This window comes from Amblyraja radiata, chromosome 10 (assembly GCF_010909765.2).
Source record: "Amblyraja radiata isolate CabotCenter1 chromosome 10, sAmbRad1.1.pri, whole genome shotgun sequence".
Lineage (NCBI taxonomy): Eukaryota > Metazoa > Chordata > Chondrichthyes > Rajiformes > Rajidae > Amblyraja > Amblyraja radiata.
In genome coordinates this window covers 30,610,558-30,633,260 of record NC_045965.1, presented here as the reverse complement: position 1 = coordinate 30,633,260, position 22,703 = coordinate 30,610,558, and the positions used below count along the sequence as shown (strand labels likewise).

General features: G+C 41.1%; 1 protein-coding gene across 6 annotated transcripts in view; it reads right to left on the bottom strand.

The window, feature by feature from the left end:
- Window positions 1-987: 987 nt before the first annotated feature.
- LOC116977738 (methylcrotonoyl-CoA carboxylase beta chain, mitochondrial-like) overlaps window positions 988-22,703 on the bottom strand; it is a 44,859-nt gene continuing 23,143 nt past the window's right edge. For 5 of the 6 annotated variants that reach the window (XM_033028471.1, XM_033028468.1, XM_033028467.1 and 2 more), the window contains exons 8-13: window positions 20,758-20,849; window positions 9,865-10,021; window positions 8,526-8,648; window positions 4,664-4,806; window positions 3,420-3,501; window positions 988-1,549 (exon numbers count right to left, since the gene is read on the bottom strand). In XM_033028471.1, the coding sequence (XP_032884362.1) occupies window positions 1,466-1,549; window positions 3,420-3,501; window positions 4,664-4,806; window positions 8,526-8,648; window positions 9,865-10,021; window positions 20,758-20,849 (681 nt within the window). In that variant the 3' untranslated portion in view covers window positions 988-1,465. Of the gene's footprint in view, window positions 1,550-3,419; window positions 3,502-4,663; window positions 4,807-8,525; window positions 8,649-9,864; window positions 10,022-20,757; window positions 20,850-22,703 lie in introns of those variants that run through there. The other variant, XR_004413291.1, reaches the window with a different exon arrangement.

The window sequence follows — 22,703 nt, the reverse complement described above, 5'->3', positions numbered from 1 at the left end:
TTCTACTACACCATATTCAAACATAGACCCCAGACATCTAAGCACATTTTAAAATCCAGCTTCCTATTTGAAAAAAATTGGTTAATTCTGCTTTAATTTGTACTTATCCTCAACTTAATGTGTGCGTTTTTAGTTAGGATAAATGCTCCATTCCAGATCTCAAATTTGTAATTAAAGATTTTTATTTTCCTATGATGATGATACATAAAAATTAATCATTATCAAATATTCCATGTTAACCAAAGTGAAAATATACATGTCTTTATAGAAGTTTTTCCCTGATCTGATGGTGTTTTGACAGAAGCTCTGGCTACCCTCAACCATCTCATGCAAGTTGTCATTCCGCATAAGAGCCTGAAGAATTAACTTTGGCAGATAATTTAATTACTCAGTCAGTTATAAAGAACAAGTTAGTGCAGTGAAGTTGTGCAACGAAGGCTATGAATTCAAATTCCAAAGTGGAAAGCTATGAATCTGGATGTAGTCATTTTCTGGTTGCCACCAGTGAAAATTACCTAAAAGTTTCCAACTCTCAAAATTACAAGTGCTTTACTAAAATCTTTCTACGAGGGGAATAGAGCACCACATTCCCATATTGTGTTTGACTCTTAATTCACCTTGAAATGGATAAACTTATCACTCGATTAATAGTACGAATCTGTCCATAACGTGTAGCACCAGTCATGATATGCTGCTCTGAGTCACTGCTTCAACAGCTTTGATTTTGCTTTAATGCCTCAACTTTTTGTGAATTAATAACCCACTATTATTGTGATATTGAGAATTCTTTCCTCAGCTAGATCATAATCTTCACAGCTTTGAGCTAAACAGAAGAAATATTTATCAATACTTCAGATTCACTCCAACACACTTTGCTATGGTTGTGATAGCATTTACCATCATTGGAGAGTATTCAGTGTTCCAAGTTCATTGTGAAATAAATGAAATAACAAACATTATTGAAATAATCTGAGATCTGTCCACACAAACTTTGGGCTGGTTTACTTCATAGTTACATATGCTTTGGTCTCCAACTCAGTCCAGGTTTCATTGTTTAAATGAACAAATAAGGATGATCAGTTTGAGGATAGCAGTGAGAGACTAAGCTGCAGAAACAGTTCATTTCAGGTATTTGTTACAAATGAATAAGAGTGTGTTTTATCTCAGGTGATAGATAATCACTGCATGTTGTTTATTGAAATGACTCCACTCTGCAAACATGAAACCTTGAGCAACTTGAACCAGCAGTTGATTATTTCTGCATTCCATGCAACAAATAGCTATCTTGAGGAATCACAATGATTTGCTTATTTTTAAACAGGCACTTAAGTCATAATAATTACATTAAGCATTTTTGAAAATTGAGTCTGCTCTGCCATCCTTAATCAAAAGAAGCAAAATTCCTTGGTTTTTTTTCATTTTTTTTATTCATTACATTTCTTTCTTCATTGGTCAATTTCTGTGTTTATATCCTCAGTGTAACCTGCCTTTCTGGGTGAGAATGAAACTGAGGTTTTTGTTTGAAGATATTTAAACACTGACCAATTACCTGCAACATATAAACAGTTCAGAATTAGATTTATTCGTTATCAATGCAATAATATATTTCTTTCAGAGCTCTGTATTTGATTAGTTAGTCATAAAACAAGTATTTTTAATTTGGCAGCAACCTGAAACTGAATCCCAAGTTTTGCAATAACTTTCACAAATATAGAAAATTAAAATTGCAATGATTCAAATAGGTATGCAAAGGGAAATATTTAAAACCTGGAAATATGCAAAATAATCTAAAGGGTTCTCATTACAGACAATCTACAATGTCCATTTTTTCAAGCTGTAAATAGACTGGTTGTGTATTTATGGATTTTTAAACTGTAGCATGGGATGCATAACTAAAGGACAATGACATTCTTAAAATGGCAAAGAATGCAACAGATTTAAGCTTTACTAATTCCGTGAGCCTTATGAAAGCGAATCCGTAGTACATTGATCAGCTGAATGGTTAAGATTACAAAACATATCTATGAGTCAACAGAATGGAATTTGTAGCTCATTGGACATTTTCCAGCATGCAGGGGACATTGTTATGTTAAACACAAGTTCCGATGAAAACTGCAAAACATGGGAATAAATGCCAGGCCAGAAATCATGTCAGGCAAAAAATGTTTGTGGAAGGACTGATTTAGTTGGAAATTCAGAGGAAACAATCTATATTTTGATATGAAATCTGTTGAGTTCCTCAAATTTACAGCTTGGTAGAGAATGGGTGGATTCTAACATAGGGTGAATACGCTTGTATAAAAGTTCAATAGAAGGGGCAAAATCATAATCAGCAGCAAGGCACAATAAAGTTATAATTTGAGCATTTTTGTTAGAGTGCATCATCATATTCATTTTCCTCCTCCCTAAATATCTCAAATTTGTATTGGTAGAAACTTAGTGAACCTGGGTGTCCAGTCGAATCAGGGGGCACAGTCTTAGAATAAAGGGGAGCCCATTTAAGACTGAGGTGTTGTGAATTTGTGGAATTCCCTGCCACAGATGGCAGTGGGGGCCAAATCACTGGATGGATTTAAGAGAGAGTTAGATAGAGCTCTAGGGGCTAGTGGAGTCAAGGGATATGGGGAGAAGGCAAGCACGGGTTATTGATTGGGGACGATCAGCCATGATCACAATGAATGGCGGTGCTGGTTCGAAGGGCTGAATGGGCTCCTCCAGCACCTATTTTCTATGTTTTTATGTTTCTATGTATGGCACGGCACATGGCAATAATAACTTACCCAGACAAGTAGAATTATAGTTCTGTTTATGCCCAGAAATTTTATATAAGCTGCAATAATAATAAATGAGAGAATAATCAAATAATGCTTCCTAATCCCATTGGTTAGTTTATGTGTGGGGTTAGGTGGGCAGGATCAGTCTCAGTTTTGCTACCTCTCACAATTGAAGAGTATGTTACTCTATTTTTTGACATAGACTGACACATGAAGAATATCTACTTGGACGCAGGGGAATCACTGGTGCCCTTGGAATAATTTCCCAAACTCAGAAGGGCTTTCATAAGAGAGCAGAAGGGAACGATCTGTCAGCACCCATTCTGCTAAATGCCACACTTATTTATCTCCAAATACATAGACCAATATAAAGTCTACTCAAATTCACAAAAACACTTATTCTGTAACGTGGATGAGATTACATCAGAATTTTTTTTTAAAATCTGTTTCAGCAAAAGATCATCTTAAAAGAAGTTTGTAAATATGGGACCATCAGCTCATTTTACAAACAAAACTGCAAGTTGTTAATAACTCCTGGACCATGGTACAGAGTGAATCCATGTGCTGCAGAAAAATAGTAACAATGGAAGAGAAATGCAAAAAAAATTTAAAGAAATTGTAACTTAGATGGAAGTACGAGTTTACCGTTCGAGTATCTGCAGGCAGTATTACACCATCATCCCAAATCCGAGAGGTGGAATGAAAAGCAGAGGTTTCAACCTCAAGCCTAAAGAATAAAATAATTACTTTTAAACGGAACAATTATAAACATCTACATTAAGCTGTACATGGTGCAGAGTATCTATTTTTATCTACTCCATTGAAAACTTGTCCATCTCTATACCTATAAAAGTCTGATCGCGCGTGTGTGTGTGTGTGTGTGTGTGTGTGTGTGTGTGTGTGTGTGTGTGTGTGTGTGTTCATTGTATCTTTCTCAAAACACTAACGCTTAAATTTTTACATATTCTTACTCACATTTTCCCCCTTCACGACATCATCAGGTTCACTTCAGATTTCATGCTCTATTTCAAAAGTTATTCGCGATTAAAGTTAAAAAAAAAAGCCAAAAACCACTTCTCACAGAGAGCCTTTTTCCAGCAGCTTCAAATGATGATGTCACAATGCCACTCAGTGCACCAATCACAATTGGCTCTCAAGCTGCCAAGTGCCACAATGACATCACAATGGGACGTTGCCAACGGTAACCGCAGCAGAAGGAGAGGTTGCCAAAGGCAGAGGGGGAGCAACGAGTGCCATTTGGCATAAACCTCATGCCTGTCTGCTTCAAAGGGATCTTGATTTGGGGGCTTCTAAAATTGAGGGGCCTCTGCTTGATCTTGGTTTGGGTGCCTCTAAAATTGAAATTTTCCTGGGCCTCAGTTCATCTATGAGAGGTGGGGGAGAAAGTGGGAGGAGGAGGGGGTTGAGGAGAGGGAGAGGGAGAGGTGGAAAGAGTTGCACAGGGCCAGTTCATGGGCTCGGCGGCCTCCTGTATTTTCTGCGGCGGGGTAGAGACCATGTTCCACGTGTATATGGAGTGCGAGGTTGCTGCCCCTGTATGAATATCTGAAGGGGCTGCTCCTCAAGTTCAGGTTGCATTTTACTCCCATGATACTGGTGTTTGGACACAAGGCAGGGAGTGGGGAGGGGGAGGAAATCTCCCTGTCAGTTTGCTCCTGGGTCTGGCCAAGATGCCTTGTCAGTGATGCCCAAATGCCCAAAGATGCAAAATGTGACTTTAGGGCCATTTGCATGAAAGTGAAACATTGTTTGAAATTGATTGCCTAAAAGTAAAATTGCATACTTGTTCATATGTTAAGTAGAACATATGTTTCAGATGAAATTATAGATTATTTTCTCTCAACACAAAACAGCACAGATACACTCACATTTCTTTCATGGTCTTCAGCTGTGCCTCATCTTGGATGTTTCCATCAGTTTCCAGGAAGTCTGAGCAGTGATTTGGGCTAACTAGTCCAATCCTGGCATTAGGCCATAAAAAAAGGAAGTTTGGATCAAATGATCTACCACACTGAAACATAAAAAAATCTTCATTTAAATATTATCCATGAGCCATAGTGTACATGGTGTTGCTAGCAGATGACGGATGCTATCCTCAACTTGCACTGGCAGAAAAAAAAAACTGGAACCATAGACTAACATAATGGTAAAACCACAAGAGAGTACAAAGAAACAGGCCCTTCTGCACAATTTGTCCATGCTGACCAAGTTGCCTACCCAACCTAGCCTTATTTGTCTGCATTGGGGTCATATACCTCTAAACCATTCCTATCCATGTACCTGTTTGGTTCAATTGGACCAGCCCTTACCACTTCTTCTGGCAGTTCATTCCACGCACCTTGTGTGAACAAGATGCTCCTCAGGTCCCCTTTAAATCCTTCCCCTCCTGCCTTAAATTCATGCCCTGTGGTTTTAGTCATCTCCATTTTAGTCGTCTAACCATTTGCATAATCTGTAACCTCACAACTTTATAAACCACCGTAATGTCACCCTCTACTTCCTACCCACGTTGGAAAAAATCCACAGCCTACAGTCTCTTCTTATAACTCAAGCCTTCTGGTTACATCCTCTTTTCTGCACCTGTTTCCAGCTTAATGATATCTTAAGGAAATGGTGACCAAAACTGCACACAATATTCCAAGTGCGGTCTCACTGTCTTTTACAGTTGTAACATAACGTACCAACGTGTACTTGAAGCTCTGACTCATGAAGGCAAGCAAGCCAATGCCTTTCTCACCATCCTGTCACCACTTTCAGGGATCCATATACCTTTACCCCGAGGTCACATTGTTTTACAACACTTTCTAGTACTCTGCCGTAGTTTAACTTACCAAAATGCAATCTCTTACAATTGTCAGTTAAATTCTATCTGCCCACTTTCCCAGTTGATCAAATTCCTATTATGATCTTAGATAAACTTTTTCATCATCCACTATAGCACCCAATGTTAGTGTCATCTGCTAATTTACTAACTTTGCCAACAACATTTGCTTCCAAATCATTAATATAGATCACCAACATCAGTGGACCCAGCATCAATTCTCAAGCAGAACAATGGTCACATTGTTATTTTTTCCTCATTGTTCACTGCTTTCTCACATGCATTGCAAAACAGCACACAGTTGTCTGCAGAGAATATATCACTCCCGTACACTCTCACCAAATCGTTCAGTTTTTTACAAGGTGTTGACTTGACTTTAGGCATTTTGACGCTTGAAGGGGTAGATCCTACAGGAGCGGGGATGCAGACCTCTACAGGCAGGCCAAGTACAAGCTAAGAAGAGGAATCAGAGCTGCCAAGGAAAGGTACTCTACGAAGTTGAAGAGCAAGTTCTCAGCAAATGACTCTTCTTCAGTGTGGAAACATAGAAAATAGGTGCAAGAGTTGGCCATTCGGCCCTTCGACCCTGCACCGCCATTCAATATGATCATGGCTGATCAACCATCTCAGTATCCTGTACGTGCCTTCTCTCCATACCCCCTGATCCCTTTAGCCACAAGAGCCACATCTAACTCCCTATTAAATATAGCCAATGAATTGGCCTCAACTACTTTCTGTGGCAGAGAATTCCACAGATTCACCACTTTCTGTGTGAAATTTTTTTTCTCATCTCGGTCCTAAAAGATTTCCCCCTTATCCTTAAACTGTGACCCCTTGTTCTGGGCTTCCCCAACATCGGGAACAATCTTCCTGCATCTAGCCTGTCCAACCCCTTAAGAATTTTGTAAGTTTCTATAAGATCCCCCCTCAATCTTCTAAATTCTAACAAGTACAAGCCGAGTCTATCCAGTCTTTCAGGGATCAGTCTGGTGAACCTTCTCTGTATTCCTTTTATGCGCTCTAGGGCTTGCAAGAAATCACAAGCTACAAGAGGAGGTCCTTGGACAATCGTCAGCTGACCAACGACCTGAACGAGTTCTACTGCAGTTTCGATAAACAGAAATGTAACACTGGTAACCCCAACCAACACTTAGAAACATAGAAAGAAACATAGAAAGTAGGTGCGAGAGTAGACCACCAGGTCCGTCGAGCCCGCACCGCCATTCGCTCATGGCTGAACACTAAACAGACACACTTACCCACAAACAGTAGACACAAGACACAGAACACAAGACACTACCCTCCCCTTTATACCGCTATCACCCCTCTCCACCCCAAGAACCGCGTGATCTCCTGGGGGAGGCAAACTTCACACCTACTCACAGCTTGACTCCAGTCTGAAAAGACTGGACCCTTCCCCACCTACTCATCCCCAATCACCACTTCACACCTACTTATAGTATGAAGGTCTGAAGAAGGGTTTCGGCCCGAAACGTTGCCTATCTCCTTCGCTCCACAGTGGCGGCGCCTAACGGCAGCGGCTCGACTACAGTCGTCTGTCTTTTTTTATTTTTGTCTTGTTAAATGTATGTCTTGAGTTAGTTTTTATTATTTTTTTTAGCTGTGTATATGTGGGGGCTGTGGGAGAAACCGTTTTAAATCTCTTCCCTGTGCGGAGACCCGACTATTCCCTGTCGGGTCTCGGATGTCGTTGGGCCTAACATCGTGGAGCCGGCGGCGACCTCCGGCCGGGACTAACCTGAGGGCTCCAGTTGCAGAGCCTGCGGAACTGACATCGCGGAGCTGGCCAACTTCGGAGCGGGAAGAGCTGTGGTGGCGTGCGGCTGCGACCCGACTTTTGGAGTTCGGAGGCACCAGCCGCAGACCCGGTGGACGGGAACATCGGGAGCTCGCAGGTCCCTGGTGGGAGACCGCTTTTCCGAGCTCCGCAACGGCGACTTCTCCCGCTGGAATCGCGGGTTTAAGGACATGGAGCCGGGGCCTAACATCACCCGACGTGACTTAAACGGCCTCAGGACTTACCATCGCCCGCCGGGGCTTTAACATCGGAGCCCCAGTTCGCCTCAACACTGCAGTTGGACTGCTGGACCGCGGGAGAAGGAACAAAGGGAAGAGATAAAGACTTTGCCTTCCATCACAGTGAGGAGATGTTGGAGACTCACTGTGATGGATGTTTATGTAAACTGTGTTAAGTGTGGGTCTTGGATTGTTTTGTAATGTAAAAAAACTGTAGAAATGATATTTCGTTCAAACCTAGTTTTGAATGACAATAAATTGCATTCTATTCTATTCTATTCTATTCTATTCTATTCTATTCTATAGATGCTGCTGCACCCGCTGAGTTTCTCCAGCATTTTTGTGTACCTTCGATTTTCCAGCTTCTGCAGTTCCTTCTTAAATACTTATAGTATGACTCCGTTTGCAAAGACTGGACCCTTTCCCACGCACCCCTCTCCAATCACCACTTAACACCCACTTACAGCCGGGTTTCGCCCCGGTGGTGTAAATTTTCTTGTAAGACGTTAAAACGGCAAAAAAGGCTGATTTAGGCACTATCGTAAAAACGGCATTATCTTCCTGAAATCATCAAAAAAGGCATGAAAAGGCAGATGACATTTATGGCAAAATTCTGGCTCGAATCATAAGTAACAGTCCCAGCATAGATGCCTGTGGAACTTCACTGGTCGTAAATCTACAGCCAGAAAAACACACTTCGACAACACTCTTCTATCTTCTATGACTAAGCCATTCCTCAATCCTAACGACAAATTCACCGTCAATATATTCATTTACAACCGGAAAAGACATCTTATCCGGAAAGTAAATTTGTACATCCATTTAACCATTGTATTTTACAGGTGTCATAGAGTAAAACTTCTAGAATATACCATAGCAAAGCTTTCACCACCATAGCAGCCTCCGATTACAATGGTTATCTTGGGAACAGTGGCACATGCTACAGACGCTATCATGGAGCCTTGGGCCTTCAGTTGGTTCGTAACAGCTCCAGCCTATAAAGGAAATTTATCATATTATACAGAATTAATGGGTTCATAAAGCATGATGTAGTCATTGCAAAGTTTATATTCCTTTTTTCCAGCTCTTCAAGACACCAGGTACCAGTAAATGTTCCATATTGTGCAAAGGGCTGAATCCGTTATCATTATAAACATATTTAGTGTTGAGAGATAAAGTGTGGAAACAGGCCCCTCAGCCCATGAAAACCCACGATTACCCGTACATTAGTTCTATCCTACACACAAGGGACAATTTACAGAAGCCAATTAACCTACAAATCTGCACTACTTTCGAATGTGGGATGAAATAGGAGCACCCAGAGAAAACCCACTTGGTCACCGGGAGAGTGTACAAACTCTGAACAGACAGCACCATAGTCAGGATCAAACCTGATCTCTGGCACTGTAAGGCATCAACTAGGTTGCACCACTGTGCCGCCTGGATTGTTCCTCAAATCAAAGGGCACCGTGCCTGGAAAACAAGGGGGTGGGGGGGGGGGTGGGTGTGGGGGGGGGGGGGGTGTGGGGGGGTGTGTGTGTGTGTGTGTGTGTGTGTGTGTGTGTGTGTGTGTGTGTGTGTGTGTGTGTGTGTGTGTGTGTGTGTGTGTGTGTGTGTGTGTGTGTGTGTGTGTGTATTATCTGCGATTCACATCTCGAAAACACGACATGCTAACGGGGAAAATTTTTACATATTCTGATAGAGATTTACACCATGATGTCAAAAACCACCTTATCTGATAAATTCGATTCATTATTTCTTGAGTTATTTATTAAAATTGTTCACAAATATGAAATATTTTTTTAACGAGCCGATGACGTCACAATGGGTCTGCTCGCGCCGCCCGCTGCGCACTGTTTTCCACGCGTTGCGAGTTACGTCACTGGGATAATATTAATATAATATCGGGGCGGTTAGTGTGTGTGTGTGTGTGACGCCGAAGGCCCCCCCCCCCCCCGCAACCGCACGTTGAGGGGATGGGACCCAACGGGTTCCCCTTGGTCTAGTATAACCTAATTCTTGCCCCAAGTCTACTTTGGCGTTGAGCTGAGGAGTTAACCAAATTGTAAAATGTATTCTGCAGTTTGCCGATGGAACATCATAATTTGTCTTGCCTTAGATCAGTTGTTAGTTACCATAAATTATTTCTCTTACATTATTTAGGATTTATACAGACATTCAATCCAGTTATATCAAATATTTCTCTTGTACCTTGGATAGCGTCCTTGTCACGGTAACATTTGGTCTTGTATTCTGAAGAAATATGATAGGAATATTTCTCTGGTCACAAAGTTGTACAAAATGGCTGCCTTTTAGAGAGGCATTATGAGTGAGTTCTCCGTTGTTAGCCACAATTCCAACAAGATGACTGAAAATGAAACATTGTATTTACAATCAGTTGCCACAATGGGCATAAGTATTCACATAACTAATAATGGTAAACACCTGGTTGCAAAATCAGAAAAGAAATCTTGGGAGATTTATGCCACTGCTCACTGCTATTTGGGTTAAGAAATGCCATTTCAGCTTTGTTCTGAATGACCAACCCCTAAGTTGAGACTGTGAACCCAATACAGAAACCAGCCCAGGCAAACAACACATGTAATTCATAAGATCGTAAGTGATAGGAGCAGAATTAGGCCATTCAGCCCATCAAGTCTAATCTGCCATTCATTCATGACTGATCTATCTCTCCCTCCTAACTCCAATCTCCTGCCTTCTCCCCATAACCTCTGACACCCGTACTTTCCGTAATTTCAAGACCCCAAGAATTCTGTATGTTTCAGTAATACTTCATTCATTTTTTAATTGCCAATAAATGCAGACCTTGCCAGCAATGCCACACTTCTGTAAAATAAATATATAAATGAAAAATCTGTTCCACGTGGTTTAGCACCAAACCATCCCTTCATTATTATTGCTGCCTCTGTGCTTCTCCTGGACTGAGATTCTGAGAAAAGAGGCCCTCTATTCAGAAATATCTGCAATGATGGGTGTCCCTAATGCAGTGTAGAACACATTACATCAAACATAAAAAGCTTCAAGTTCTTTCTAACATCAACATATTCACAAGCAATGGCAAGAAAATTGCTTCCAGATGTTCTATGTTGCTCAGGCTGAAATCAGACAAACACAGATACAGGGGATGCTTTGATGCTCAACCCACATTTTCATACACTGGGTGATCTGACATCCCACTGTTTACCTAAAGTTGTTGACTGAATATTTGTTTTTGTAATGAAACAGCTTAATTTTTCAAATGTTGAATCAATTTTATGTACATCAATACATAATACGGAGTTGAATACTTGAGCCATTAAAATATGACATATTCATCTGATCAAATCATTTAGAAATTTTAATGATTTTAATGAAATTTTAAATCCACTGATTCAGCAAATTAATCTACACATTTCAGTTTGGGACAAAAAAAAAATTGGAATGTTTTTTTCAAGAATGAATGTATGTATAATGCATAGGTTTTCAACTAAATACTTTTGTCCATTTTGCAAGATTAGATTTAAGGTGAGGGGGGAACCTGAGGGGTAACTTTTTCACACAAAGGGTGGTAGGTGTATGGAATGAGCTGCCGGGGAGGTAGTTGCGGCAGGTACTATCGCAAAGTTTAAGGAACTGTCTGAAGAAGAGTCTCGACCCGAAACGTCACCCATTCCAACTGTCCAGCGATGAGCGCTGAGTTACTCCAGCATTTTGTGTCTATCTTAAGAAACTTAGACAGGTACATGGATAGAATAATGTTTAGAGGGATATATAGAATAATACAGGCAGGTGGGACTAGTGTTGATGGGACATGTTAGCCAGTGTAGGCAAGTTGGACCAAAGGGCCTGTTTCCGCACTCTATGGATCTTAATTCTGCATTCTATTGCAAGAAAATTATGGGCATCAGTAATCAGCTCGCTCAATAATAAGTACATGTTCAATATTAAGAATTTAGTTCCCTTTAAATCATATGGTTTCTGAAGCAAATAAGTGTATTCAAGGAGGGTTTCGGCCCGAAACGTCGCCTATTTCCTTCGCTCCATAGATGCTGCTGCACCCCCTGAGTTTCCCCAGCAATTTTGTGTACCCAAGTGTATTCACTTGTTTGATTTTGGGGAAACTCAACGGAAATATTGACTTTATAGCTGTATAGAAAATTTTAGGAAAACATTTCCACCAAAAAGAAAGTACAGTAAAAATACATAAAATCAAATTTTAGAAATCAGCGCAGCACAGCTGTTACTTGAATCTTTACTGTATGTGACTGAGGATGAATTTCTATACTACGTGCCTTAAGATGTTTAAGTAAGAATTGACACATATTCACAGAAGTTTCCATACTAGTTACAACTTATATGCGAAATAATTATAATAGTGTGTTAGTGCAAGGCAGTTTTGACAAATTTCAACTTCCAAATACCACATTCTACTTCCATAGTGTGAAGGCTCCCATTCGCAATTCTCACTCTATCTTGCAATTTGTATCAAATTATATAATTTTGAATGTAGCATATTTATAAGAAGCCAATTTAATCTTTTTTGTGCAAAACTCAAAGCAAGAAACTTGAATTTAAAGATCAAGGTATCAGTTCATTTCTTGTCCTTTTAAAATATTAATTTACATTTGACCTAGTTGATAATTGCACGATCTAGAATGGTACATTTAACATTCAATCATTACTGTGTTAGATTAGTAGAGCAGTGTGCCCAAACCATTCATGTTTCAGAGGTAGGGAGGTGCAAAATTAACCCAAAAACATCTCTTTGGGCAGCTATTCAATTATTCAAACTGAGAAGTGTGCATATGGTGTTGCCATGAGAAGATATAAAAAGGGGACAAAGCAACTGCAGATGCCAGAATCGTGAGCAAGGAAATAAATGCCAGGAGGAATTCAGCAGGTCAGGTAGCATCTGTGGAGGGAATGGACAGATGACATTTTGGTCACAGAGCCCTGGCTAAACATACTTCAGCCCTTCATTACCCCACATTCATGAATCTCATGAAACATTAACGGTTTTAATCTCTATCTAATCCTCCCTGATCCACTGAATATTTCCCAAATTTGCTTTTATTTCAGATTTGCAGTACCTGCACATTTTGTTGTTTTACAGTTAGAAGAAACATACTGTGTAATCCTATTCAGTCATTTTGTGATTCTTTTCAATCTGTGCTTGTTTGCAACCAAAAGCCGTAAACAGTTTAAACAAATTAAATAAGTTTCATTGATTCTAGCCCTTAGGCAGTTAGATATCCTCCTAATTTGCAAATGTCCATAACAAATGGATTATCTGTTATGGAACAGATCATCCTCAACTATTACATCAACTTGTATTTATGAAGAAATCTAGGTAAAACACCAAGGACCACAGCCTCAGGGCTGAGCACCCACAAGTTGAGAACCCGAAGAAAAAGCATGTTAAGGTGAGAAAAGTGACTGGATATCAAGCTTGTGTGACAAAAGTCTGAACATTAGAAATGTTAAACAAAAATAAAAGAAGTAGGCAGTTCTAATTAATCCTGGGAAAGAAACAAGTTGCAGTAAGAATCTGCATTACGTCTTTCCTTTGGCACAGTAGTGTGAGAAGAAACAGGAAACAGGAGCAAGTGTGACATGCTACATTTGAAATCTACATAGCAAAAAAGCAAGATGGGAAAAGAATTGGTAGAAATTTGTCATTTGTTGCAAGAGGTCTACAGTGCCCTCCATAAGATTTCGGACAAAGACCCATCATTTATTTATTTGCCTCTGTACTCCACTATTTGAGATTTGTAATAGAAAAAAAAATCTCATGTGGTTAAAGTGCACATTGTCTTATTTTAATAAAGGCCATTTTTATGCATTTTTGTTTCACCATGTAGAAATTACAGCAGTGTTTATACATAATGCCCCCCATTTCAGGGGACCATAATGTTTGGGACACAGCAATGTCATGTGAATGAAAGTAGTCATGTTTAGTATTTTGTTGCATATCCTTTGCATGCAATGACTGCTTGAAGTCTGCGATTCATGGACATCACCAGTTGCTGGGTGTCTTCTCTGGTGATGCTCTGTCAGGTCTGTATTGCAGCCATCTTTAGCTTATGCTTGTTTTGGGGGCTAGTCCCCTTCAGTTTTCTCTTCAGCATATAAAAGACATGCTCAATTGGGTTCAGATCGTGAGATTGACTTGGCCACTCAAGAATTGACAATTTTTTAGCTTTGAAAAACTTCTTTGTTGCTTTAGCAGTATATTTGGGATTATTGTCTTGCTGTAGAATGAACCACCGGCCAATGAGTTTTAAGGCATTTGTTTGAATTTGAGCAGACAGGATGTGTCGATACACTTCAGAATTCATTATGCTACTACCATCAGCAGTTGTATCATTAATAAAGATAAGTGAGCCAGTACCTTCAGCAGCCATACATGCCCAGGCATAACACCCCCACCACTTGTTTCACAGATAAGGTGGTATGCTTTGGATCTTGGGCAGTTCCTTCTCTCCTCCATACTTTGCTCTTGCCATCACTCTGAAATAATTAATCTTCATCTCATCTGTCCACAAGACCTTTTTCCAGAACTGCAGTTGTTCTTTTAAGTACTTCTTGGCAAACTGCAACCCGGAGGAGCAGCACCTCATATTTCACTTGGGTAGTTTAACCCCAGCGGTATGAACATTGACTTCTCCAATTTCAGGTTGTCCTTGCTTCCTCCCTCCTTCCCAGCTCTCCCACAGCCCACTGTCTCCACCTCTTCCTTTCTTCTTCCCGCTCCCCCCACATCAGTCTGAAGAAGGGTCTCGACCCGAAACATCACCTACGCTCCATAGGTGTTGCCTCACCCGCTGAGTTTCTCCAGCATTTTTGCCTACATCCTATTTTTGCGGTTAACCAGTGATTTGCATCTTGCAGTGTAGCCTCTGTACTTCTGTTCATGAAGTTTTTTGCGGACAGTGGTCATTGACAAATCCACACCTGATTCCTGAAGAGTGTTTCTGATCTGTCGGGCAGGTGTTTAGGGGGTTTTCTTTATTATAGAGTGAATTCTTCTGTCATCAGCTGTGAAGGTCATCCTTGGCCTGCCAGTCCCTTTGTGATTAGTAAGCTCTCCAGTGCTCTCTTTCTTCTTAATGATGTTCCAAACAGTTGATTTTGGTAAGCCTAAGGCTTGGCTGATGTCTCTAACAGTTTTATTCTTGTTTCTCAGTCTCATAATGGCTTCTTTGACTTTCATTGGCACAACATTGGTCCTCATGATGATCAACAGCAATAAAAGTTTCCAAAGGTGATGGAAAGACTGGAGGAAAGACAAGGTGCTGAGAGCTCTCTTATACCTATCATTAGAGCCAGGATGTTTAGGCGTTAAAAATCTCTGAAATAGGCAGGCAAAAAGGCAAAATAAAATTACGAAAAAGGCATTTATTGACAAAAAAGGCATAAAAAGGCATGTATTTCCACCACCAAAATATGGTTAAAAATGATAATTATAAAGGTATACTACATTATTGCCTGGTTGCACATAACGGTAGCAATTTTTTCAAATTATCTGGTTAAACTATGCTGTCTGTCAGACAGAATATGCTTCAGTTGTGAAAAACTTCTCTCTACCCCAGCTGAGGTCACTGGTGCATTCCTGAAACAAGCTACAAACTCTACATTCATGTTGATATCTTGTGCATTACAACTACCTTTGAGAAATTTAGCTATGTTTTGTACTTCTTCAAGATCTTTGTTAGCTAAAATCCCCCTCTCACATTTTCCTTGTATGTCTTTACCTCTATCGCCAGGAATTTTAAGTACAAAGTACAGCAAGTGAAGATGTAAACAATTGAGCAATAGTTGAGCTGTTTGACTTCTCCAATACTTCCGATGTCAACAAATACTCCTTTGATGGTTGACCAGCCTCCAGTGTACCGATGACCACATTGGCAACATATCTCCCCACAGCATCGATTGTCTCGTCTATTTAGATCCATATTTTGTTGCGTGCAACTTAATCTCTAATTTTCTGCACAACAATGTTGAAGTTGCTATCATCATAATTTTTCCGTAATGATGCCTCGCTCGGTATATCTTCCTCTGTGTATTTATCTAAAAAACCTCTGAGAGATTTGTTTTCCAATTTCCACATCAATGAATGCTTTGCACAGGTCACATGAAAACTCAGCAGGAGCCAGCAGTAAATGTTGTGAGGAGACAAGCTTCGTATTTCCCGCCTTCAGTTTCTCTGCCGCCCAACTTGTGTTCTCTGCCACCCAACTGGGAGATTAAATATTTCTTCTCATGATTCACTGCTTTCTCACATGCTTTGTCACATGTCTGTAGAGAATATATCACTCCCGTACACTCTCACCAAATCGTTCAGTTTTTTACAAGGCTTTCACATGACTTTAGGCATTTTGACGCTTGCAGGGGTAGATCCCACAGGAACGGGGATGCAGACCTCTACAGGCAGGCCAAGTACAAGCTGAGAAGAGGAATCAGAGCTGCCAAGGAAAGGTACTCTGAGAAGTTGAGGGGCAAGTTCTCAGCAAATGACTTCTTCAGTGTGGAAGGGCTTGCAAGTAATCACAAGCTACAAGGGGAAAAAAAACCCTCTCCTTGGACAATCGTCAGCTGACCAACGACCTGAACGAGTTCTACTTCAGTTTCGGTAAACAGAAACTTGGGGAGGGGGTGTGTGGTACCCCTACACACCCTTCCCAACCAACACTTCACACCTACTCACAGCCTGACTCCAGTTTGAAAAGGCTAGATCCTTCCCCACCTACACCTCCCCAATCATCACTTCACACCTACTTAAAGCATGACTCCAGTCTGCAAAGACTGGACCTTTCCCAAGCACCCTTTTCCAATCACCACTTAACACCCACTTACAGCCGGGTTTCGCCCCGGTAGTGTAAATTTTCTTGTAAGTTACGTTAAAATGGCAAAAAAAGGCTGATTTTGGCATTCACTCATGAAAAAGGCATTATCTTCCTGAAATCACCAAAAAAGGCATGAAAAGGTACATGGCATTCATGGCAAAATCCTGGCTCTACCTATCATTAAGGAGACAATTAAACACAACTGAGTAATTGTAAACAACTGTGAAGCCATGTGTCCCAAACATTATGGTACCCTGAAATTGGGGGACTATGTATAAACACAGCTGTAATTTCTGTATGGTGACACTAAAATGTCCTTTATTAAAATCTGACATTGTGCACTTTAACCATGTGTGATTTTTTTTCTATTACAAATCTCAAAATGTGGAGTACAGAGGCAAATACATAAATAATGGGTCTTTGACCCAAACATTATGGAGGGCACTGTATCCGCTAAACTCCCCTCCTAACATTTAATTTCACTGAGGGCAAGAGGGAGAGTAAAAGGAAATGCCATCCTCAATGACAAGGCCAGACATTTTAACCCCAATTACAATTTTTTCCCTGTACTTTATCCAAAGGTATGTGAGACTTGCTACAAATATCCCCACAAATAAAAAAATAATATTCAAGTTGTGGACATATTTATTTCCAAATAAAGAAATTGGCCTTACAACTGTTGTATCACTTACATTCCTCAAGCTTCCTTAATCTGAAGAGTAAAAACATAGCATAAGATCTTTAAGAAACAGAAGCTGTTGGCCACCCAGCCCTTTGAGTGCTCCATTATTCATCAAGTTCATTGTTGATTTACTTTCTCAGCACCATTTTCCTGCATCAAGATATCCAAGTGCTCTTGTACATAAGCCATTGAAGATGAACATGCATGAGCAAATGTCAATTATGAAGGACCAATTTCTGTTTGGATTTATTATCGGAGAGTTTGAATACACTAAAAGGAAAATTTACACCTCCACCATTCATCAAGTTCATTGCTGATCTTCTTTGTCGGGGACATTTTCCTCCTCTATCCCTTCATCCTTTAATAATCACAAATCTATCAATTTACAGTAGGTTTGAAACAACAGTCTGTGAAAGAGTTAGTTATTAATCGATTGTTGTTATATTTAAGCTTTCCTGTTGTACAAAGCCAGTTGTTGTTACATGATGGATACTTGGACAAAATCATCATGGCAAGGATTTTTTTTAATGTATGTTGAATAGTTCACAGCTCTCTTACAAGTTTTTTATGTAAGTTGAACAGATTAATCAGATAAGAAGGGACCAGAGTATGCCACTGGGATAACTGACATTTGGCAAAGAATGAAAAACTCCATATTTGGAGGTGGCTGATGGTTCCTGGTACATTACCTCATGCAATTGATATTGCGTCTGAAGGTATATTAACCCCGGTTTTCTGGTATTTCTGTGTGTGTTGCTGGAGAACTCAGACGTAAAACTGTTGCCTCTGGGTCTCTAGATCCACACCCGTCAGACGTTAAAATTAAAGCTTTGTATGGTCTTAAGAATTTGTACTTTGTCTATTTTTATGGTGAACTTTTTCATCTGATCCTCCACAGCACTCTGGCATAAAGAATTTCAAAGATTCATCACCCACTGTGCAAAGAAATTTATCCTCGTCCTCTCTGCATCCAACCTGTCGCTCCCTGTGTCTTTAATCAGATCTCTTGTCATTCTTCTAGAGAATACAGCCAAGTCTACTCAATTGCTTCTCATATAATGAACGTGCCATCTTTGAAGCCAGTCTAATGAATCAAACCTATATTTGCTCCAGGACATGCACATCCTTGCTTGGGGAAGGTGTCAAAACTGTACACAATGCTCTGTGTGGTCTCAGCAAAGGCAATACAACTGATGTAAAATTTCCGAACTCATGCTTTCAAACCCTCCCGTAATAAAGGCTAACATGACCTTTGCCTTGATAATTGCCATCTACGCATGCATGTTGGCCTTCGGTGGCTTATGTACAAGCCCACTTGGGCCCCTACAATGTTAACCCAATGCCTTATCATTTAAATATCATGTTTAGTTGACCTCACCCTTTTCCATACTTTATTCCATTTATAGAGGCACATCAAACTGCAAATGCTGGAATCGCGAGTAAATACAAAGTGCTGGAGTAATTCAGCGGGTCAGGCAGCATTTCTGAAGGACACAGATATACTTTGTATTTTACTTTATATTCCATCTATCATATTCTCACCCACTCACTCAGTCTAATTTGCTCATGCCGATCAACATGCCTGATCTACACTAGTCTCACCTGCTTGCGTTTGGGCCATATCCCTCGAAACATATCCTGTCAATGTACCTATCTAAATACTTATTAAACATTGTGACTGCCTCAACTACCTCCACCGGCAGCTTGTTCCATACACCCACCACCCTTTGCATAAAATAACTCCCCCATGGGCTTTCATTAAACCTTTCCCCCCTCACCTTAAACCTATGTCATCTGGTTCTCGGTTTCCCTACTCTGGGGGAAAAAAAGAGTACTCTGGAATCACCCCTCATCCTCCTGTGCTCAAATGAAAGTCCTGGCCTGCGCAACCTCTCCCTATAGCTCCTGGCAACATCCTCGTAAATCTTCTCTGCACCCTTTCCAGCTTGACATATTTCCTATAACATGATGTCCAAAACTGAACAGTTTTATTACTGTGTTCACAATACTCTAAATGTGGCCTCACCCCACATCATATAACTGCAGTATGATCTCCCAACTTCTAAATTCAATACTCTGACTGATGATGGCCAATATGCCAAAAGCCTTTTTGACCACCCTATCTACTGTACCTGTAACTCCACTTTCAAGGAACTATATACAGACAACATGCAATTTCAGGATTGAATCTGGCACTTTTAGATAGTGGCTCTACTAGGTACATCACTGTATTGCTCTTATTGACCAATCTTCTAAAATCCAAATATCGAGAAGGAAGGCAATAGTTGAAGCTTTTAAAAGTAGATGCTATATCTGGTGGTTTGCAAGACGTGTGAAATAACATGAGCAGGCGGAAAACTCAGTTTCTGCTAATTATGAGATTTGTGCCAGTGCTGCACTGCCAACACGTTGCACACCTGGACAGATGTTCTATCCCAACATACTCCAAACTGACCCAATTTTACATGTCACAGTGGACAAGATGAAAAGATGGCAGCTTGGTCCTGTATGTATGGAGGAAGCTGATCAAGGAAGGGGGGGGGGGGGGGGGGGGGCATCAGGCTACCTTTATTATTTAGACATTCCTGTTCCTTCTAGCACCACCTTTCACCACAAAATTAATTATTCTTTTCTCATTTGAGATGTTGCATTCTTCCAAATACCCCACGCCAGCTTTAACATGCAGAATAGAAATGGGGTCAATTCACTGTGCACATTCTACCTAGTTGTCCATCTAAGTCACTCAGAGGTCCTACATAATTCACAGGACGATTTAGCTAGAGGGAGCACTCAAAGGAATGCCCCAATTCAGCCAGAATGGGCAGGCAATGGTGCGCAGTAATTTTATTTCCAGTACTACCCTATGTCCAACAGAAAATCATTGTTAATAATGTTTCTGAACAAAAGAAAGGATATTTATTGCTGCTTCATTTTGCTTAATAATCTTTTCACTTTTTTTTAATCCGATACCAAGATAATGGAGTTCAGCACTGTGCAATGAGAGGATCATCAGATACCATTAATATTTTTCATCACTGCAATGCCATAGGGCAGCACAGTGGCGCAGCGGTAGAGTTGCTGCCTTAAAATGCCAGAGATCCGGGTTCGATCCTGACTACATGTGCTGTCTGTACAACGTTTGAATGTTCTCTCTGTGACTCGGGGGTTTCCTCCGGGTGCTCCGGTTTCCTCCCACACACCAAAGACGTACAGGATTGTAGGTTAACAGGGTTCAGTAAAATTGTAAATTGTTCGTAGTGTATAGGATAGTGCTAGTGTACGGGGTGATCCGTGGCCAGCATGGACTTGGTGGGCCAAAGGGCCTGTTTCCACGCTGTATCTCTAAAGTCCAAATAGACAGCATAAACATAGACCGCATAGACATCAAAGTTGTCCAAAAAAATCAAATGATAAAATGCAAAGAAGAAGGTGATGTAGTAGTAAAAGTAGTAGTAGTCAAATTAAATTATTCATCAAATGTCAGCTATATGGAACAAAATAGGAATATCATCATGTAACACTTAATAAAATTATGTGTTATTTTCAGTACGAAAGAAAAGAGCTGTTACTTCTTACCCTTTAATCTGAGCAAAGCCAGTTAACAGTGTAGTCCCAAACAATGCTTTGAACTCCAATAATTTACTACCATCTGTCAAACGACTCAGAACCTGTAAAATATTAAATATCTTTAACATTCAATATTTCATTCCCCAAAAATGGAACTTAGTACAGCTGAAAATACAAGGAACTGAGCATCTAGATACTTTTAAAAGTGTGTGTGTGTGTGTGTGTGTGTGTGTGTGTGTGTGTGTGTGTGTGTGTGTATGTGTGTGTGTGTGTGTGTGTATGTGTGTGTGTGTGTGTGTGTATGTGTGTGTGTGTGTGTGTGTGTGTGTGTGTGTGTGTGTGTGTGTGATTTTGCCTTTGAAACGTATTTCCTCGAAAACCAGACGCAAAAACAGAGAGATTTTTACATATTTCGGTAGGGATTTAATTTATGATTTCAGAAATCCTCTCTAAATTCGGTCAATTATTTCCCCAGATTTTGAATAAAGTTGTTCACAAAACTCACTTTTTAAAATATAATCGCCACTTGCCAGCTGCTGACGTCACAATGCCCACACGCCCATCAATCAAGGCCCACCTGCCTCCTGGCCCCGCCCCCCCCGCCGCTGTGGATTAATGCAGCTGCTGTCAACGTGCATGGGCAGTTTTCCACGAGGTACGTTCACCCCCCCCCCCCCCCCCCCCCCCCCCCCCATTCTTCAAAAGGCGCAGAAAGATCGAGAAAGTTCTGCAGAACAAAGGTTCTACAGCTCAGCTATAGGGTCTTAGTTCTATAGGATCTTATCTCAGAGTCAGCGGCGCCTCATGCGCTGAACCTTCTCCTCACTGCCCGTGCAGCTCGTGAAGCCCCGCCCCTCCCATCCTCTGCGCGCTCATTTCACCTGTGGGTTTCCAGAGTCAGAAGCCGCTTCTGTCTCCGCATTTTCCAGCCCACTCACTCACCCGACTCCCCTCCACCCCCCCCCCCCCCCCCTTCTCACCTCCTCCCCCTCTCCTCTCTCCCTCTCTCCCATCTCCTCTCTACCCGTCACAGGGAACGACCCGATCGTCTGCCCCAGCCCAGCTCTGTCACACTGGTCCCCCCAATCGGCTGGTCCCCCCGCTGCTTTTCATAGTCCTCAGATCGGGCCCCCGCGAGCTGCCGCACCGCCCCATCTCTCTCTCTCTCTCCCCCCCCCCCCCCCCCCCCATCCCTTAAAAATGTTATATGCTTCTAAGATACCACCTTATCCTTCTCAATTCCAGAAATCCCGGGAATTAACCTGGTGAACCTACGTGGCACTCCCTCAAAAGCAAGAATGCCTTTCCTCAAAACTGCGCACAATACTCCTAGTGTGGTCTTATCAGGGCCCTGTATCACTGCATTAAGATCTCCTTGCTCCGATACTCAAATCCTCTCACTATGAAGGCCGCCAAGCCATTTGATTTCTTCACTGCCTGCTGTACCTGCAGGCTTACTTTCAGTGACTGATGTACAAGGACACCCAGGTCTCATTGCACCTCCCCTTTTCCTAAACTGACACCATTCAGATAATAATCTGCCTTGTTCTTGCCACAAAAGAGGACTTCACATTTATCCACATTATACTGTATCTGCCCACTTACCCAGCCTATCCAAGTCACCCTGCAGCCTCACAGCATCCTCCTCACAGCTCACACTGCCACCTAGTCATCAGCAAACTTGGAGATGTTACATTTAATTCCCTTGTCTATATCGTTAATATATATTGTACATAACTGGGGTCCCAGCACTGAGCCTTGCGGCACTCCACTAGTCACTGCCTGCCATTCTGAAAATAACCCGTTAATTCCTACTCTTTGCTTTCTGTCGACCAACCAGTTCTCTATCCATGTCAATACCCTACCCCCAATACCATATGCTCTAATTTTGCACACTAATATCTTGTGTGGGATCTTGTCAAAGGCATTTTGAAAGTCCAGATACACCACATCCT